Source organism: Curcuma longa, chromosome 3, assembly GCF_044706935.1.
Source record: "Curcuma longa cultivar G26 ecotype Majalengka, Jawa Barat chromosome 3, ITB_CL_G26_1.1, whole genome shotgun sequence".
Taxonomy (NCBI): Eukaryota; Viridiplantae; Streptophyta; class Magnoliopsida; order Zingiberales; family Zingiberaceae; genus Curcuma; species Curcuma longa.
The window spans coordinates 15,314,536-15,334,398 of record NC_133863.1 but is presented as its reverse complement, the minus strand read 5'-3'; the positions used below and the strand labels follow the sequence as shown (position 1 = coordinate 15,334,398).

Here is a 19,863-nt window from a genome sequence, read left to right as displayed (position 1 = left end):
TTACAAAGATGAAGATCCTAACAGAGGAACTTAATTAAACTAGATTACATAGTGATTAATTTCTCCAAAGAAGATTAAATATAGCATTAAAAACTAGTATAATAAGAAGGAGAATTCCATAGAAGGCTCTGCTATAAAGATTTCTATGAAGGATGAATCTTGATCTTGGAGTTCGTGTTTGTTCTGAAATGTTTATATCATATATCATGATTCATCTTTCATACAGATCGGAGCCTTCCATGGAATTCCCGCTCGCTCGCCGGCCGCCGGCGCATGCACTAGCTCCGCCGCGACGACTTGCCGGCGCGGTGGAAGTCGACCAGCACTGTGCTCTTGCACTTGGGGCACTTGGGGTCCTTCTCGGAGAGCATGACGTACATGAGGCAGTGCGGGCAGCCGGCGAGCATCATCGGCGGCGAGGACGCTGCCCCCTCGGGCGACTTGCTGTCGCCTTCCTCCGACGACACGCACGAGCTCGGCGGCGACACCGACGCCTCCTCGTCGTCCTCCGTCCGCGTCGACGGCCCACCTCGGGCTCTGCTCTGCCTCCCTGCCACGTTCACCTTCACCTCCAACCTCGGGTTCTTGCCGCGGTTGTTCCTGCTCATCGTTCGCTGATTAAGGCCTAAACCACCACCAAACACACTCGATTAACAATATAGTTAAGCCAAGGATTAAGGAAATAAAGAGCAATAGATAATTAAACCTTGAACTAACACACTTGCTTCTTCACCTCAACACAGCACAGCACAGCACAACACAACACAAGACAACACAAGAAGTGGCTTGCTGCTTCATTATATAAAGAAGAAGGGAATTAATGGAAGGGGAGATGGGTTTCCATTAATACAACAGCAGATACTTCTTTATTGCCGCTGTTAATTGCCTTCCTTCTCACTCACTCTCTCTTGTTTAGTTATTGCTTTTTTTTTTTCATGAACTTAATAATGACTATGTTCATCTGCTCTTGATGGAGGGAGAAGGGAGAAGGGAGAAGCGAGAGGAGGTGGAGGCGATATGAGCAGTAAACAGAGGAGATGGGGGAATGGAGGGTAAAATGATCGAGAAAACACTGAAGATCGGGGCATTTTTTAAAGGCGGATATACTTTAAGGGGTGAAATGGAAATTTTCTAACATCAGAGAAACTGTCACTACTTTACATAGCACAGTATACAAAAAAATTCCCACAACTGATAAGGTGGTAAATACCTTAAAACTATAATTAAGTGGCAAAGTGAAAATTTCTATAGAAAAAATATATAGTTTACAGTAATTTTTGATATATTTATTGTTATTATTTCAAGTAAATACCGTGGACAGTTAAGCTACCAGTTAATGAATTATCTTACGCACGAGTGTTCTCTGTATATCATTAACGAGGAGGATAAAGAGGCCTGAAAGATATTTCCACATAGAGTTAGAATGATAATAGGGAAGGTCCCACGGGTTACTCCAACGTTCAAATTAAAATTTATTTGAGATTTAAAACTAGAGTAGGAAAAAGAAATAAAAGAGAGAGAGAGCCTCTTCTGAATATATCTTATCTAGGGTTTATATAGTTGTCAGAAGAGCATCTCCACATTAGAGCCAACGAAGGGACCAAATTCAACAAAGGGACCAGATTCGACAGTCGTTAGCTGTCTTTATATCCGTTAAGCGTCACGTGTTTGAAGAAAGATATTTAGGAGACCAGATCTGATAACTATATAACAACTTCTCCACTCATCCAGTATCACGTGTTCTAGAATATTCATAATCATTGTTAGGAGGTCGACGTAAGGTGTGGACTTGATCTGTGGATGATGAAATGAGGTCAATATAGAGTGACCTTCAAGATGGACAATATTGGCGATTAAGATCAAGATAGAAAGGATGTTGGTGACTAAGGCTGAGACAGAGATGTCATGGTTGAATTGTCGAGGTCGAGATGTCATGGTCAAGTCATGTTGAGATGTCAAGGTTGAGATGTCATGGCGGGCTCACAAAGGGCAAAATGTTTTGGTAGAGTCATGCCGAGATGCCAAGGTTGAACTGCCGAGGTTGAGATGTCATGCCTTGCTTGTGCGAGGGCAAGATGTCTTGCCTGAGCAGCCGAGGTTGAGATGTCATGGCTGAGTTGCCGAGCTTGAGATGTAGGCTGAGATGTTATGGATGACTCGTCGAAGTTGAGATGTCTTGATCAAGTCGTGTCGAGATGCAGAGGTCAAGATGTCACGACCTAGATGTCATGCTTGAAGGTCGAGGCCGAGATGTGCCGAGCAAGTTCGACTAGATCCAAATCTCTTTTAGACCGTGTTAGATTCTATTCGAGTCACATCTAACCCGTTTTGATTTTAACTGACAACTCAATATGATTCTTGATCACACATGACATACATGAGCTGTAGGTTCCCGCCACATGATCAAGGATTCGGGTAAAACCAATTTAAGTTTGAATAATAAATGGGCATTTAAAGTTTGCAGTAGTGCCTTTTGTTTTGTTTCAATGACATGCATGTTTTCTTTCAGAATTCGAATCTGATGCATGCTTCAGCTTTTCTTTGAAGGGAGGGAGGGGAGGGGAGGGGAGGGGAGGTTTAATTGTATGCATGGCCTGTGCAGTTCGTAGGGAAATCAAGTAAATGGAATATTTCGTAGTTGAGGGAGTAAATGGGAATAAATGGGCACTGTTTACGTATGTATATTAGTAACTCACCTATTAAATGGCTGCTGCTTTTGAATAAATGGTATTTATTTCCAATTAATGAAAGTTACAGCCAGTCTGGTTCATACATCCAATCTCTATTAATGACATTTATGTAATACACCCAATTCTAAAATAACTAAACTATATATATATGAAGAACAGTAGGTGAATTAATGATTAGGCAAGGTAAGAGTTTAATTTTTCTTAACATTTGGAAAAGGAAAGAGAGATTTTTTAAAGTTAGAGAGATAAATTAAAAGAAAATAGTGACCGTTGACATGTTTACAACTAAATTCTCTAATGTACTAATACAAACAAACTTTATCGAGTGGTAAGTTTTATTTTGCCATAGCCTTTGTTTTCCTATGTTAGATTTAGTGTGCACACTCGACTATGAACGCGCATGACAAGATTTAATTTCCTTGTGCATGTGATCGTGCATGGCTATTTATAGGCTTTAGGTAGGAATAGGATAAGCTTTAGCCGTTGACTTTAATTTGACTATTGCCAGGTCAATGACTTCAGGCCTGATCGGAATGGACATCTTGGTGGTCAAGCTCGACAGTAATGTCATTTAATGTCTTATCTCATCGGCGTCTTGATAAGCAGTTACTATATATATGTGCATATGTGTATAGGTAGGATGCTCCTGTAATGTTGCTAAACAAAGTCTGAATGGCATTTTTAGAATTAGTCTGTTGAAGTTTGAACATATGAATAGATTCAAACTATGCGATCAGAGAAATACAGAAATCCAAGTTGCTTAAACTATTAAACTCGTGCTGCTAAGAAACAGCTGGAAAAGATTAATATATATACAGCATTGAAGGTGGATGGATAACAATGATTCTGACTCGATCACATCTCATTACTGTATTAGTGAGTTAAGTGAGTATTTATAAGCAGTTTGGTGTGTCGTTCATGCAAGTGGACATCAGAAATTATGAAAGCATTGATTGATTCAAAGCTGGCTGGAAGGCTTATGGGCTTTCATTATTTGTTCCCCAGCTTTCACAAGTAGCAGTCGCATGCAGTTCTCTTCGATGGGTAACGTTTCAGTCACCATGAATGAAGAAGTTGAGCTCTCGTGAAGGTTGAAAACCAAACAAATGACACTCGGTCCCTCAATTTGTTTATCTGAAGGAGTGTGCATTGATAAGCCATTTAAGGGGATATGAACCAACTTGGAATACGCTTGACGCCACAAGTATTTAACGTTGCCATTAAATAATAGCTGCATGATTTGAGGTTGTGAGCTGTGATCACTCATGCTTAAATGCTCCTCTCTTTTCTTTCTTCCCCACTTTGGAGAGAATCAACTACCATCGCCGGCTCACTATTGAGCCCGAGTAATGGCAGTCACTGCCACTTGCCTGCTGCCCAATTCTCCGGCGAGCTAGGAGGAATGGCAACGGAGGACATGATGATGCAGTCAGTCTCTTTGACTTGGGATGGTGCATGTCTTAATGAAGAGCTGAGGTACCTGCTGATGAAAGCTGAGTGTTAGGGATGAGTTCGTGGAATTGACATGAATTGAGGGTAAAGGTTCACAGCTGAATTGAGGGTGAGGGTGAGGCTGCAGAAGCAGCAGCTTGGTTTAAGTGCATTCATGCTTGTGTCTGCTGAAAGGGAGAAGAGAGTGTGGCACTGGTGAGCATTAACCATCGGTTTTAATTGGAAGTGAAGGCGAATCTTGAGGACAGTTCGTAAAAAAAAGTTAATCAATGGAAATGTAATCCACAGTGAGAGAAACACGATAGATTATTGAAATAGTTGTTTGTATGATCAGCAAGCCTATGACTGAAAATTAACAAAATCAACCCCGACCATATGCTAATAATTTCAACCAAAGAACACGTTAATTAATTCCTCCTGAATATCAATCAATATATAAACGAAATTCCCATTCATATACAACCCAACTGATGATATAGACAAAAGCTACTTCTCTTTGATTGACACTTTTATTTTACAGTAGGTCGACGAGATAAACTGTACAATTAGCAACTATATGGACCGAGCTCAATATGATTTTCCAGCCTTATTTGTCACGAATAATGTGCATTTAGGATCTCCCGATATACAATGTTAACGAAATCATCATTCTGGCGAAAAGAAAAGATTTTAATTACTATTTACTCGAGATAGGTAGATTATAATCAATAGAAATGAAATCAGATGAAACTTTTTGTTGTGTGACTAAAAACTGGAAGATTTTGCTAAACACAAAAGAAAGATTTTGGCTTATGGAGAAATGTTTTATTTCTGCATTTCCAAATATTGGGCAAGTTGAAAAGGTTCCGATAGACAAAAAAAATATAGCTAGAATAGGGCAAATGACATCCGCTATCCAAAAGGGGAAAACATTTTCTCAAGCAAGAGGGACCAAAGAATAAAATGCAAGTAAATACTGACAAATATAATGGAAGAGATTTACCTGAACAATCTTCAATAGTGCATCACGGACTTTGTCTCTTGTGATAACTGGTTTGAAATTTTGAGTAGCAGCAAGAGATGCAGATGGAGAAGGTGGGGGAAAGGGTTGAAGAAGTGGAGTTCCATATGGTTGCTGCATTGTTACTGGAGGATGGAGGGGAGGAGCAGCAGCTGGAACAGAAGATGGCACTAGAGGCATTAGCAGTGCAGCAGGAGGCGACAAGTATGAAGGTTTAACCAGATTTGTCGCATGGCTGCTACTTCCATTTCCAGATTCAAGATTATCCAAAGTTGACATTAGAGGAGTGGATGAGGTTGAAGGAATGGAAATTGACTGAACAGTTGGCAAAACTGGTGGATTGAAGCTTGATGCCTGAGTAGTTACAGGAACCGGTGCAGAAGCAAGAGTTGGCTGGCCACGGATTGCTGCATTTGTTGCAATTCCAATGTTCACGGCATTCTGAAAATTAATAAATAAATAAGTCCTATGTCAAGAATGGTTGGTTATTCAACAAAATTTTCTGCAGCTTGATGAACATAAATCGTTAAATTTAGAGAAGTAACTAAATGTTAATAGCCCAAGTAGGAATAAGTGTTAATAGCATAAGAAGTAGAAATTAAAAAAAAAGTTTTAATCAATAGGAAATATGATGGAAGGAACTATTTAGTGGAAACATACACTGAAGAAGTTCACAAATGCATCATCAGGAGTTGACATAGCAACTGATGTTGGCTCAAGAGGACCTTCCATGACTGATGTAGGTACAGCTTCAAGCTCCTCAAAGTCACTGTTACAAGAAGAAAAATGTTCATGGAAACTGCCTGCCAAGACGATAATCTCGTCAATTACCATATATGCAATCAATTGGAAAGAAGAGAAGATTATCACCATGATGCAAGCATGTGAAAAGGAGAAGAGACATGAAATTAAGAAAAAGATTTGCATCATTTTACAACAGGGGCACCCAAAGTTGCTGAATATTCAAATGGCGCACTGCACTTCAGTAATTACCAAAAGGGCACAGCTGCTTGAGTGAGTTCCCTGAAATGTCCTTCATCCAACCCGCTTCATCGAATCCATTACCACCCAAATTGTGAAAGTGATGTCAGTCAACCAAAAGTGATGTCAATCGACTGAAAATGGTGTAAATCAACTGAAAATGATGTCAATCAACCGAAAGTGATGTCAATCGACTGAGTGATCAGTCAATAGGAAGTCACTCCAGTTGGGTCAGTGTGATTCCACTCGACTGGTCATAGTTGGCATGAATTCGATCCCTCTAGGAGTGCAAAAATGCCAATTTAAAATGAATCTGAGACCTCTATGCCCGCCATACCCTCTTGGTAAAAGTGTGACCAGTCGACCTTCCAGTCAAATGACATCACTAGTCCTAGTCGACTGAACAATCAGTTGGTGGTTTGGGCTGGAATGACTCTGATAAAGCAAGTTGTAAGAACAATTATTTTGGAAACCAATGAAAGCAAGTGAGCCTTTTAATAAATTTGACAGTAGGGTACGCCAGTTAGGAAATCTAAAAACCTACTCATGAAACATAGGTTGATTTACACTACTGGATCACTGCAACTAAGCATCATAATTGTCAACAATCTACGCCATGAAAAAGTATCAAGTCGATTCATGGTCAATTGCTAAGATTGTCCCAAACAGGAAAGAGCCTGTCGACTGTCAACATGGGATGGATGCATTGCTGAAGAATAATAGTATTGCTCCAATAAAAAGAAGACACAATTACAAAAAACACACTACATTACCAAAAGGTTATGAGAAATACCTTTTGGAAGTTACATTAGGCTTTGAAGGTACTTTAGAATAAGCATTTAGTATCCTGAATTCAGAAATGTATCAGCATCATGTATCATAATAAATGCAATTTAAAGTGCAGCATACATCTAATGTATAATATGCTTCTCACTTTAGTGAAGAGACTCTCAAGGTGTATAAATACACATTACAAAACATACATACATAAGGACATTGAGAAAGAATAGCATATGCAATAGTAATTAATTATGTACAAAAGCAAAAAATGATAAATAATGGACTAGGAATGGCAATTGTTTATACATAATAAAAAATGATCATTTGCATCTCTCTGTTATGTATGAAATAATACAGTGTTTATGTATGAAATAATAAATAGGAAGTGATGGAAACAAAAAATGGAACAACACATATTGGCATCTGCCAATAGCCAACAGAGTAGGAATAATTTGAAATGCATCATAGAAATAGAAGGGTAGAAATATAATTAAGATACATTAGACGATTACTTTTGTCGAGTGTCTAAATATGTTCAAGCTTGTTTATTTTTATTCTTTCATATTCAATGTATATAAATGAGCTCTTATCGAGCTAAATATGAAGCTTGTTTACAAAAATTTAATTCATTTACAATGAGCAATGCAATCCTCGAAACTATCACACATCCAAGGCATAGTTGATGTGCAAATAATGTTTCCACCTCATGTTAAGTTACAGCCTTATTTTCGCCATTAGAAAGGGACTCAAAATTACAGAGAACACAGATGACGCAAAACCAACTTAAAGAATAGGCATCTGAAAAAAATCTCTGCAATTCAACAGCAAGTGCCAAAATGACTTCTCTAAGGATTTCCTTGATTGATCCTTTCTTAATTTTTTTGTTGTCAAAAGGCCAAATCGAACATCCACTAAATTGACAAGGTTGAATCCTTCTTGGGGGAAAAGAATGATTCAAATAAAAAAATCAAATTAAATCAAAATGATTAAAATAAACTAAATTAGTTCAGGCATCTGATATTCAATTTTGTTTTATTTATTTTACTTTTACAATTTTGAGCACACTTGGTTTAATTTGCCAGAGCCTCAATGAGACTGACATATCAAAAAAGTCTATAGAAGAGACCATGTCTCAAAATTTTATTTTATTATTATTTTGCAATGACCTGTTTTAAGTCAATAAAGAAATAATGGAATAAGCAAAAATATTCTTGCAGAAATTATCAAAAGCAAAATGTCACATCAGAAATCACTTTAGCAGCACCTTGAAAAACAAAATCCAAACTAATACCTGCCAAAAAGATTTGCCACTGCTTCACAATCAGGGGAATTATAAAACCATATGCCATTGACTTCTTGAGCTGCATTTCGGTATAAAAGATATGGAACCTGAACTTCGTACTCAAAATCTCCCAAAAGATTCTCAACTAGATTATCTGCTAATCAAAAGAAGCAACATAAGAAATTGAGCCTGCTGACTGAAGTTCATATATCACATGATAAATATTGGCATTATCATGGAAGGATAAATTGACAACATCCAAATAACATATATATTAAATAACATGTAACATGAATGGATTCTATATCTCCAATTGCCAAGTATTGGATCAATTTTCCCCACATTAACCTAACTTAATTTTCCCCAACGCCACTTGGTCAAACTCACTAGGGCACAATTGCACCGACATAAGGAGCATAAAGCTGAAAAAAGATGCATGTGGAATTTGTTAATTGCTACAGGAGCATCTTCTATTGCAAGACAATTAGACAAATACACCCAATCTTCCCATCCCTATATTATTGTATCCTCCTCCTTCCCGGCCTCTTCCAAGGATGAGTTTTCAAAGATTCGACGTCTTTACGGTAGGCAAATCTCTCTTCTCTAAGCCACTCTATCATAAATAATACCTTTCAAACCTTGGTCAGTTTGCCTAGCATGCCTTTTCATATAGGACAACTATAGTAGAATCACTGGACTACCATACACAACCTAGAAAAATATTGACCCAAGTAAAATGCCCATGAAATCCTCCAACTAAAGTTTCCAATTATGTCTAAGGGAAGTAACTTTTAACTACTAATAGTTTACATGACTATAGCCGTTTGAAACACTAAATAATCGATAATAAAAAATGGCAGACAATACTAAAACTTCATTAATTAACTTCATGAATGTTACATTAATAGCATGGACTGATTTTTCACCTGTATTACGTCTGTTCATCACGATGAACTGAAACCTGGGTTGTGCATTCCTGCACATATGCATATACACAATCATTTGGGTTGTACTTAATGATTGTCAATAGCAGAATCAACAAAATTTATAAGTCAACGAAATATCGGTTACAGCAATCATTAAGTCTAAAAATTAAGGTTCTACTCAAAGTTCAGCAGTTGAAGGGGACAACTTAGATCCTATTGATCCACGCAAATTCTCTAGAAGAGACAGTAACGCGAACAAGGAAAATGTTAAATGGAATACACGGGAAGCGAGATTCCGAGTTACCTCTTGACAACGAATAGGGATCCTTCGACGTCTTTACGGTTCTGAAGGAAAACAAAGCAAAAGAAACCTAGATCAAATAAAATTAAACCAACAAAAGGCCATCCAAAATAATCGAACAAAAAAGAATGAAATTTTCCAGCGCAGTCGTACCCACTGGTTAAGCTCGATGTTGAACTCGTAGACGGTGACATGGGCAGCGGTCATGAGGATGTCCTCCACGAAAGAGTCGACCCGCTGGAGTACGGTAAGGTTGTGGACCTTGGTGCTGTTTTGGTCGAGATTTGGCATCAATTTCCCGTTCTGCGTCATCCTCCTAGCACTCGACCAAACCCTAAATCCAGAAGAACCCTAGAAGCAATTCGAGCAAACGTCGGTCAAGAAGACGGAACAAGAAATCTGAACGACGAAGACGGAGTTCGATCTCGGGCGCAGGAATTTGCAGGACAAGGGTAAAAATGACCACAAAAGTTAATTTTCAAGATGACCCCGATATTTATTAGATATTATAAGATACCTCTAAGGTTTAATTAATATTAAATGTACTTCAATTTTCTTTTATTTTGTTATTAAAGTATATTTTATAATAACAACTTTTATCCAAATTGATCAGATCGAGTATATAAATCCTTGTATAGACTTATTTTATATTATTTTATTATTAATTAATTAAGATTTTTTTATCAATTTTTTTTAATATTCTTATTTCAGTCTATTCTACGAGTTTTAAAAAAGATACATCGCACTTCGATTTTTATTAAAGGGCCCTCATAATTTCTACACTATCATCCTCGTCTATTTGAATTCTATCTGAAAAGAAGCTTAATTATTTCATCAAAAAATTTTATTAAAAAAATCATTAGTGATATTGCAAAATTTATATCATTTTATTTATGATCTTCTAAATTTCTTCATATTTTTTTTAATTTTTTTATTTTTTAAAATTTATAATTAATAAAAAATTAAACAATAAAACTCGTGATCTCTATTTCATATTTACTTTTTTTATAGTTATATATTAAATAAATAAATAATATTTTTTAACTAATCTTCTTTTATATTTTTAAGTTTTAAAATTAAAAATAAAAATATGAATATATATAAGAGATTACGATGAGTTTAATAACATAAATTTTTTTAATATCATGAATGTTTTTTTTTATATAATTTTTTTTATGAAATAATTAAGTTAGAAAATGGTATTTTAAAAGTTAGATACGTCTTTTCATCAAAATCAAAATACCATGCGTTCTTTGGAAAATGATTAATGCGCCCTTTAAAGAAAAAATAAAGCTACTTGTGACGGGATTTAATCTTCTATTTTAAAATTAAACGGTCTAGATTTCCATCATAAATTTATGACGAAAATGCACCACCGATTGCTTTTCAAGACTAGTTCAAAACTCACTTGTAATGCATCAAAATTATCACAGCAATTAATACTTTTGTTCATATTAATTTAATTAGTCTTGGTCTTCCCGTTAACTTAAGCAACGGCAGTAGTAATTTACAATTTATTTTAAAAAAAAGGGTTGGTCAAACTATTTTTAGGCACACGTGGACTTTTATTCATATAATCGTCAACAAAATAATTTGAAACCCGCTGGCACTTGATAGAGTTAGGCAAGCGCAGACCTTTTTATTGAATAATATGATTATAATATCTACTTGTAAACTTCCCAAAAATGGCATAATATTTACGTACAATATCTGGTTTAAATCCTATTTTTCTTACGTGGCATTTTTGTGAGCAGCCACACGCGTTGACCGGCCGTGCTCAAGTACACTCGATAAGAGCTGATAGATCCGTTGACTTGGAGTGCTGGTCAAGATTAAACCGCGTTAACATTATATTAAACGACAACGATACTTTATATTAGTTAACTAATTAATTGATTATCGTTAAATTAAGTAACTTAAACGAAGAATGGTAGCTGGACTTGAGCTGTAATGACAACAACCCGCACAGAATCTTTCCACAGTTAGTCAATCTAACAACAAACCGAGGTCAACGCAACACAGTGCTTGTCCATATATAACCTCTTTTCCACAGACACACAAAACGCATAGAATCTGATAGTCCACGCGCTCTAAATTTTTTATTCCAACAAATTAATTTCGTCAAGATTAATTGTTTATTCATCAATTCGTCAATAAGTAAGTAGGAAAAGTAATCGATAGAATTATTGTCAGATTTCTTCGGACCCACTCCAGAAACATGACATGAAGCAATCGGTGGCGTCGACGTCGTTCTCGGCGGCGCCGGCGCGATGTCCTAGGCCGAAACAATGCTGCGAGCCTTCACGGGGGACGCCGTCGGATGAGATAGAGCTGTCGTGAGAGAAGACTGCTGTAGACGCCCTAGGGGCGGTGACGGCCACCGCCACCTCCTCGGCTCCCGGCGCAGCCGCCGGACGGCGATCAAACGCCCTTATGCAGCCCGATTGGGTGTACACCCGGCACACACTGAACTCGCTGCGAAGCTATATGAAACAGAGTAGACAATCGATAACTTAGCTGGGTCGTTGTCAAATTTGATTGCAGATCAAGCTGATGGAATGGAAGATTTATGATTACCCTAGGCGGCACGGCGCCGGCGTTGTCGGACGAAGAAGGTTGTTCGAGGGCTCGGTACTCGTTCATCTTCCACTCGGTCTTAGTGCCGGTGGGCGCCCTGCCCCGGTAGAACACCATGGTCCTCTTTATGCCTAGCGCCCGGTTGGCCGACGAGAACACGAGGCTCGGCGAGCCGGTGGCCTTCCAGTACCCCGACGGCGTCGTGCGGGTGGGCCGCCCGCCCTGCGCCTCCCGCTGATGCCTCGGGCAGAAGAAGATCCACTGGACCCCGTCCCCTCTGCACGCCTCCCCCGCCATCGCTGTACCCAAATTAAAAATAGAATTAACTATGATCAACCCTAGCCAGAAACCATCAGCCAATAGCATTCTCGATCCGCAGGCTGCGGCTGCCTTACCAGGGAGCTGCCAAGGATCGAAGCAGTAGACATCGACGACGGGGATGACCAGCTCCATGTCTCGCCGGCGGTTTTCGAGCTTGTTTTGGAGGAAGAAGCCGATCAGCTCTTCCTCGGTCGGGTAGAAGCGGTAGCCCAGGGGAAGGATAGAGCTCATCCTGGCAATCAGTCAGCTGTTTCAGAGGTGGCCGTAATGTGGGCAGGGCAGGTGTATATAGGAGAGATTTGGACATGGAAAAGGAGCGTCAACGACGTGGAAGTCATGGCCACTGTGCATGGTGGAGCTTGTGGAAATTAACTTGAGGAGATGAAGATGGGTGTGGTGATGGCTAGGAATGGGTCAAGATGACGTTGCAAATCTTGTTTACTCAATTAAATAATAATAATAATATTATTAATATTATTATTATTATTCAATGGATTTTCTAGTTGATCTGCAATTTTTTTAATAGAATCCAAAATAAGATTCAATCGAAGTGCACTGCAACTACTAGTCATCTCAATTCGGCTGCTGTATAATTTGGAAAAGGAATTGAAGGAGAGAGGGAGTGGTGGTCATGGACTCATGGTGCGTTAGCGGTGGTTGTAGACGTCCACGTTCGATGAGATTGGACCTCAGTGCTGGTGTTACGGAAGACAACTTGACTGGAAGAGAGCGTGGACGTGTGCATCGAGTAAAAGGACAAGACAAGACAGAGAAGATAAGAGAACAGACGGGTACCGAGATATGAGAGAGAAACAAAAAAGATGGACTGCGTCAAGATGAAGTGCAGAAGAAACAATAACGCAACAGAGAACAACAAGGCGTTGATCGCTTCCACACGTCCTTCCTTTCTCCTTCAAATTCCCGCTCTCGTCATCAATTGAATGCCACGAGATGCATGGGACATGAACGCGGCAATGCACAGTATGCATTCTACAGCTGTCAGCTGCCGTGCCAGTCAGAGTGAACAAAAGGTAATAATCGAATCGTCGAAATAGATTGAATTTTTTAACGAAATAAATCAAATTTATTTATTTAATTTAACTAAATTCAAATTTATTTATTTAATTGACTTGATATATATTAAATGAATATAAATAAATTATTACTAAGACCAATGTTAAATTTATTAATTCATTTAAAACTTCCTACTCCTACTCCTGTCTGACCAACCCCAGTTCTTCTCTGTAACAGAAGACAAAAAATATGAACTTTTGATTCGTCACCTTCTAATGATCTAATGGTAAACGTATTTAATTAGGATCTCTAATTCTTGGCCTCAGATCGAACCTGCCTTGAAGCCCCCAAATGCAAGATTTAAATACATAATTTTATGTTTCAGAATCTTGATCTATACAAAAAAAAATCACATACTTAGATATTGTTACAAAAGGTACCTTCTTCTTGGCCATATGCATCTAAATGATATGTCTTTGTTTTTTAAGAATTGAAAGGATCTTCCACATGAAAAATAAGGATGGAAGGAACATGAGCAATGCTTCGTTGTTCTTGCCTGTGTGGTATGTTACTGTGGTTCTGAACTTTCACATGATGCGAAACGTGTGGTTCTGAACTTTCACATGATCAATGTTTCATTTCCCTGAATTATTATATTACTTGTGCAACATTATCATATTTCATTTCCCTGAATTTAATCATACTTGCAATAGATGAAAAAGGACACAATGAACAACACATTCACCATCAAACTACAAAGACCCCCTAGCATTAACTAAAATGTTCATTAGGCAGCTAAGTTGTATTCCATTGAGTGTAAAAACATCAGTATGATGTGCTTATTCACTTCATTACATCACAAACCAGTAAATCCAAGTAAGCTCATAAAAGCTTAACAAGAAAACACATCTCTTGATGAAAGGTTTTCATTTGCATCGACTTGAGGAACTATATAAAGGTGTTTCTTCCACCAATGTTTGTCCCCATCGTTATAGGATCGAGAGGCGTCAGGACATGTGTGTTCCTGCAGTGAAAAATATGAACAAGTTATTAGCTTTGAGAAGGGGGAATGAACTGTTCTAGTGAAGCGTCTAGTCCTAACCAAATAAACTGCATTCTGGCTGCAACTTGTAAGCTTCTTCTCATGTTGCAGTAACAGCAAAACGGATCTTCAGTAGCCAGCTTGCATGACGATCCAGAGCACTGGAAACAAAATGCTGGTAACAACTGCATCAGATGTGCAGGGAACATAGAAAATCCGAGGAAGCTAGGAGCTAGAGTCATTGGGTTCAATTCAATTGTCACTCAGCCACCTCCTCGGTTCCATTTGCCTGTGATACTCCTGCCAGCTTGTGTCATTGTGTTATGAAGCTCAGAAATTGTGCTGGCAGGCACAGGCATGCCCTGGCCCCTTAACGGGGCCGGGCCAATCCAAACCTTGAGTCAGGTTGCTGCAGATGAGCCTGCAAGAAAAAAACTAGCAATATTTTATAGAAATTCAGAAATAAATGGAATTTTAAAAAGTAGAATCTACAAAATGCTAACACTTAGCTCCACATAAATACAGCAACTGGTTTCATGTAAATGTCATGCAAGGTAAACGGCAGAAACATTTTGAACCTCAAAGATCTTAAAAGTATGATGAACAATTAACCCATTGTACAAACTACCATTGCACCATCAAATTTTGGCCGTTAAATTAACAAATTCAGCAATCAATTTAAAAGTATACTGATCAAGATATGTTTTTTGTAGCCTTAGATACCATGAAAGATCTGTTATAAGCTAAATAAGTAAAGATGAAAGGAAGAAAAGGGCAAGTCAAAGAGTACCTGTGTGAAAGTTTGAATGGGTCCATTAGGATGAGGGAAAGACATTCCGGGATGTGTAGGCACAGAATATTGAGACGAGTTCATGTAGAGCGGTGCAGTAGAGTGAGCTCGGGCAGGGTTCGAACTGTATGGCGGCATCATGCCTTCAGGAGGACCATACTTTACCACACTAGGGACAGCAGGTGATAATCGGGGTCCAAGTAGATGTGAAGGGATGGGCCCACGTTGATGGTCCAGAGGAGTTTGCACTACGTGACCAGATCCAAGCTGTGGGAATTCTGTATTGTAGTTAACAGCAGGGGAATACAGTGGCTGAATAGTGTAAGGTCCATTGAATCCAAAACCAGGATCAAACCTTTGCATGCACCTGAAAAATGACATATAAGAAGAAGTTCTATGTAACTTCTATTGTAATTTGGAACAAAGTAAAATAAAGAAATTTAATTCAACCAAATTCCTCAATTTTCTTTCAGCAGAAATCAGGTTGAACCACAGACAAATAAAGTCTAAATCACGATCAGCTAGGCCAAAAATCTCTGGTATCAGCTTAAACCTATATTGATAGGATCGCCACATAGAAAATAGAAAAAAAAAAAAAAAAGGGAAATAAGAAGAACAAAGCACAATAGATTTCTTTAATACGTCAGATAATAGTATATACGTGCCTACTAGTTAATAACATACAATGTAATTATCATTTTCAACCAAAGATAAATAATTATGAAAAACTTAAATATCCATAACAAGACCAATTTTCAAAACAATGATTGAAAATTAACAGTGAATCTTAAATAATTATTTTAGATAATCAGTATTAAGTAGAAATATCTATAAAATTTGCAAAAATCATTTTTTAACGCAGTATATAACATATTCACTGTCATATTATTAGTTATCAATTAAATAATATCAGATATTGATATGAGGTTATAGTAATAATAATTTCAGATTACCAATGAATCTTAAATGACATCATGTGATTAAAATAATCTTATGCTGCAATTAATAATACATTTGTTCAGGAACAATTGTGTTTGATATATTAATATTTCATCTATTTTAATAGCTTTACTTTTTATACATTACAAAAAATAAAAATGTAGCTTACATACATGTACATTATATTTGATGACATTAATTAGTAAATAATATTAATAAATTAAGGTTATAAGAAGACCAACTATTCCTCATTCAGTTCTAATTCTTCTCACTGCCACACTTCCTTTCTGATCCTTTGTATATACTAACACATGTACACTAACACCTTTTGCTGGTATGGTGCTTCTTGGTGACGCTCTCTACAGCAAGCAACTGTCTTTCATGCCAGCTTCTAGATCTCCTCTCTTTTATCCCTTTTCAGATACCTTCTAAATATTTTTGATAAAACAATCAGAATCCTCTAATCTCCCATAGATCCACGTTTACTTTGTCACTTGTGAGGTTTATCTTGTTCCATTTTGGCCCAATTCAGTTGATTTTGCACCAATCACTAGTATCCAATTTCTCAAAAAAAAAAAAAAAAAAAAAAAAGAGAGAGTATTTGCCTTGATTAATTTCGAACCAAATGAGCAGATTAAGATCAGAGTTGAAAAACTATGGTGGAAATTAGATAAAAAAAGGCATATCTTTTTTTTTTTCTTAACTTTAGACTAAAATATCTTCACACTCCCTTCTCTCCTAGTAAAAATAGAAATGCATTCTACCAAGAAGCTTCAAGAAGTGAAGCTTTAAATCATGATTAAGCTTACAGGTAAAGTGGTAATCACACTCATGGAGTTGAGTGGCAAAGCCAAGATATACATGATTTTGATGAGAAATCATAGAAATTCACAACTAAGTGGCAAAATTGAATTAATTTTCTTTAATGCAAATATAAAATAATTCTTGCAGCTTTTTTCTTTCCTGTTTTGATGAATTAAGTTGTTAGCAAAAACACTGTTTACTTGAAAAGTATATTTCAATAGAAAAAAGGACCACCTAAGATGTACAGAAAAGGCACAAATGAAGGGTAGGCATGATGCCAAAGATATGGCCATGAAAATACAGTCAAATTTTAAAAAAATATATCAAAAAAGGCATGTTTTTTCTTGCACCAAAGCAACAGGTGATGGTTTTATGATGGCAATGAAAATACATGAATAATTTCCAAAAAGAATATTAATGATGGTAAAATTTACTTAACCAAGGTTACAATTGACACTAACAGCTCAAAGTGCCTTAACCTACACTAGCCTCACCTCATCTAATATTAATTCTATCTCGGTCTACGTACAAAGAGGAGGCACAGTAGGTTCCAATCCATGTCTGTAACATGGATGTGTAAAGCATAAATGTTTAATGTTAATGAGCAGATTGTTTACCAAAAAACAAAATAATTGTACCTGTCATAGCTTCTATCATAGTCAGGATCCTTACTATCCACATCACGATCACGGAATATAGCAACTTTATTGTTCACCTTTGGCCTACTAACAACTGGATCTTTCTCTATCTTAGTTCTGCTTACTCTGCTGCTACTTGAAGCGGAATCACTGGAACTCCTTCCGTGATAATTTCCAGATCCTTCAATCACAAATTTTTTGTCTGGTCTTGCAGATAGAAAGCTGTCTTTAATAGTATCAGGGAACTTTATTTTGTCTTCTTGACCAGAAACTGTACTAATGCTCTCATTGCTATTGAATATCCGGGCACGTGCTCGGTTATACTCTTCTTTTCTTTCTTCAACACTTTTTTGGTAATTAGTTCTAGATGACTGGGTATTTGCATTTCTTATATTTTGTGAATGCTGCTTAGGCCTTTGCTTGATTGCAACTTTAAGCAGGACACCATTATCTTCTTGCGGTAGATTGACAGGAATATCAGCAAGACGAACTGGAGGTAGCCTACAGTTCATAGAAGATTTACAAAGCAAAATTCCAGAACCAGATCCATCTGGCATGCTATTGTCAGGTATGGCAATAGATTGAAGGTAATAATGTTGAGCAACACGGTGTGCTGCTAATCTTAGGTAAGAATTTGGGAGTTCCTGAAATTCCAGTTGATGTTGAGTAGGATCACGGATGAACTTCTCAACATCTTGTTCCATCCTCAAAACTGACAAGATATTGGATTCTAAATTAGATGCATGATAGAATGCAACAAAAAAGAAAATAAACTAAATATACAAAAGTAAGCAACTGAAACACTTCCATTCCATGAAAACAACAGAAACATAACAAATTAATTACTCAGTGCTATCTAATGGTTGATTGAGAGACCACTACTCTACAATTCCAAGTCCAAATACCAAGTCTAAACCTTCCAAGTAATTCACAGCCACCCAACAGCAGAACTAGTCAAACATGAAACAATCTTTTAGAAAGTTAACAACAAAAACTGATCAAATTGTAAGCAAAATATTATAGCCTAAAGATATCTGCTCGAAATCTCAATTCAAGAGCCATTGACACCCGCCAGCATCGAAGAAGATAAAACTTACTCGCCAGTCGCTCCCGGGGCTTCTCCAAAGCCTCTCGAAGGAACTGATCCACCTGGCTCACCGCGTCCACTGGGATGCCTCGAACTTGATCGGAAGAATCAAACGAGGCAAGTGGCGGTGCTGCCTCTTCCTCCACGGAGTCAGGCGGCGGACTCGACGAGGCTGAGCTCTTCTTGGTGGAGAGAAGGAGCCGGCTCATGCTGCCGTCAAGATCCGCCATCTCCCACGAGTCCGGGGCGCTGGGGTCGTCCACGGAGCCCTCCATGGCAAGGCAAAGAGGGCAGAGCCGCTCGCTAGCGCATGCAAAGATGAAGACAAACCCTAATACAAATCGCGGCGAACTCCATGGACGGAGAGGAAGCAGGCCGAGGATCGAAGGCTAGGGTTTGGGATAGGGAAAGGGAGCGCCGAGGAGGAAGAAAGAGAATTAGGGAACGAATCCAAAGGCAGAGGAAAAATATCCATGAAAAACTCATGGCCGGCGACTTTTATAGCGTCGGTACAATTCGGTGGTCAAAGGATGGAAAATAATTCCGAGAGCTCTTTCGCATCAGTACACAATTTCTTTGATTTCACATTTACACCCCGAAGAGTAAATACTCATAATTATATAAATAAAAATTAATTCTAAAATCATATAATTTTATATTTTATATTTTATTATTCATATTGACAAAACAATTTAAACAATATTTTTTTATTCTTGGAAGGTTTCAAAAATTCAATATTCACCCTGTTCGTCCTTGTTTGATGAACTCTTTAACTGTCGCGTTTTGGGACACTGAATCGTTCAACGCGGATAAGATCTGTAATCGAGATCGAATTTTGCCTTCGCCGTTCCTCGCTGTCTCCATTTCGACTTCCCAAAACGAGGTTTGAATCTTCCTGCTATTCTGTCTTGTTAGGGTAAGTAACTTAGCCCCTTTGCCAGCGATCAAAAATGGTGGAATTTTTGTTTCGTAAATGTGCGGGTTGCGGGAAAGCTGCGGTGTTGATGGGACGTGGTTTTAGTAGGGGTTTGCGTACGTCTTCAATTCCATTCCTGCGCATCTGGACGAGCTACGGAGCCGCCGGGGCTCACCAATCGGGGAGAGGAGGTGGAGGATGAGACTCGCGCTGCGCCAATCGCTCGCGTCGTTGCTCCCGACTTGGTGGAGAAGATAGTGCACCACGCCCTTGTTTGGAGCTCGCTCCATGGGCTTGTTGTCGGGGATAGACCCGTCCAGGTC

General features: G+C 38.1%; 4 protein-coding genes across 5 annotated transcripts; all 4 read right to left on the bottom strand.

The window, feature by feature from the left end:
- Positions 1 to 278: 278 nt before the first annotated feature.
- Positions 279 to 727, bottom strand: LOC141822866 (uncharacterized). The gene is made up of 2 exons (XM_074710173.1): positions 707 to 727; positions 279 to 625 (listed from the first exon to the last, which is right to left on the bottom strand). The coding sequence occupies exon 2, from the start codon at positions 606 to 608 to the stop codon at positions 279 to 281; it is 330 nt and encodes a 109-aa protein (XP_074566274.1). The 5' UTR covers positions 609 to 625; positions 707 to 727.
- Positions 728 to 4,527: 3,800 nt separating this feature from the next.
- Positions 4,528 to 9,815, bottom strand: LOC141824020 (mRNA-decapping enzyme-like protein). Of its 2 annotated transcripts, XM_074711242.1 has the most exons (8): positions 9,566 to 9,815; positions 9,416 to 9,456; positions 9,112 to 9,161; positions 8,195 to 8,339; positions 6,917 to 6,970; positions 5,803 to 5,911; positions 5,125 to 5,583; positions 4,528 to 4,792 (listed from the first exon to the last, which is right to left on the bottom strand). In XM_074711242.1, exons 1-8 carry the CDS (start codon positions 9,722 to 9,724, stop codon positions 4,736 to 4,738), a joined length of 1,074 nt encoding a protein of 357 aa, XP_074567343.1. In that variant the 5' UTR covers positions 9,725 to 9,815; the 3' UTR covers positions 4,528 to 4,735. The 2 variants fall into 2 exon arrangements, with proteins under 2 accessions (XP_074567343.1, XP_074567342.1); XM_074711241.1 differs by lacking the exon at positions 4,528 to 4,792 and having other exon boundaries at positions 4,977 to 5,583.
- Positions 9,816 to 11,585: 1,770 nt separating this feature from the next.
- LOC141825466 (NAC domain-containing protein 90-like) lies at positions 11,586 to 12,541 on the bottom strand. Its single transcript, XM_074712852.1, has 3 exons — positions 12,385 to 12,541; positions 11,990 to 12,288; positions 11,586 to 11,895 (listed from the first exon to the last, which is right to left on the bottom strand). Exons 1-3 carry the CDS (start codon positions 12,539 to 12,541, stop codon positions 11,602 to 11,604), a joined length of 750 nt encoding a protein of 249 aa, XP_074568953.1. The 3' UTR covers positions 11,586 to 11,601.
- A 1,554-nt stretch (positions 12,542 to 14,095) lies between these two features.
- On the bottom strand, positions 14,096 to 19,071 carry LOC141825039 (uncharacterized). The gene is made up of 5 exons (XM_074712408.1): positions 18,635 to 19,071; positions 17,538 to 18,249; positions 15,157 to 15,523; positions 14,427 to 14,787; positions 14,096 to 14,348 (listed from the first exon to the last, which is right to left on the bottom strand). Exons 1-4 carry the CDS (start codon positions 18,897 to 18,899, stop codon positions 14,737 to 14,739), a joined length of 1,395 nt encoding a protein of 464 aa, XP_074568509.1. The 5' UTR covers positions 18,900 to 19,071; the 3' UTR covers positions 14,096 to 14,348; positions 14,427 to 14,736.
- Positions 19,072 to 19,863: the final 792 nt, after the last annotated feature.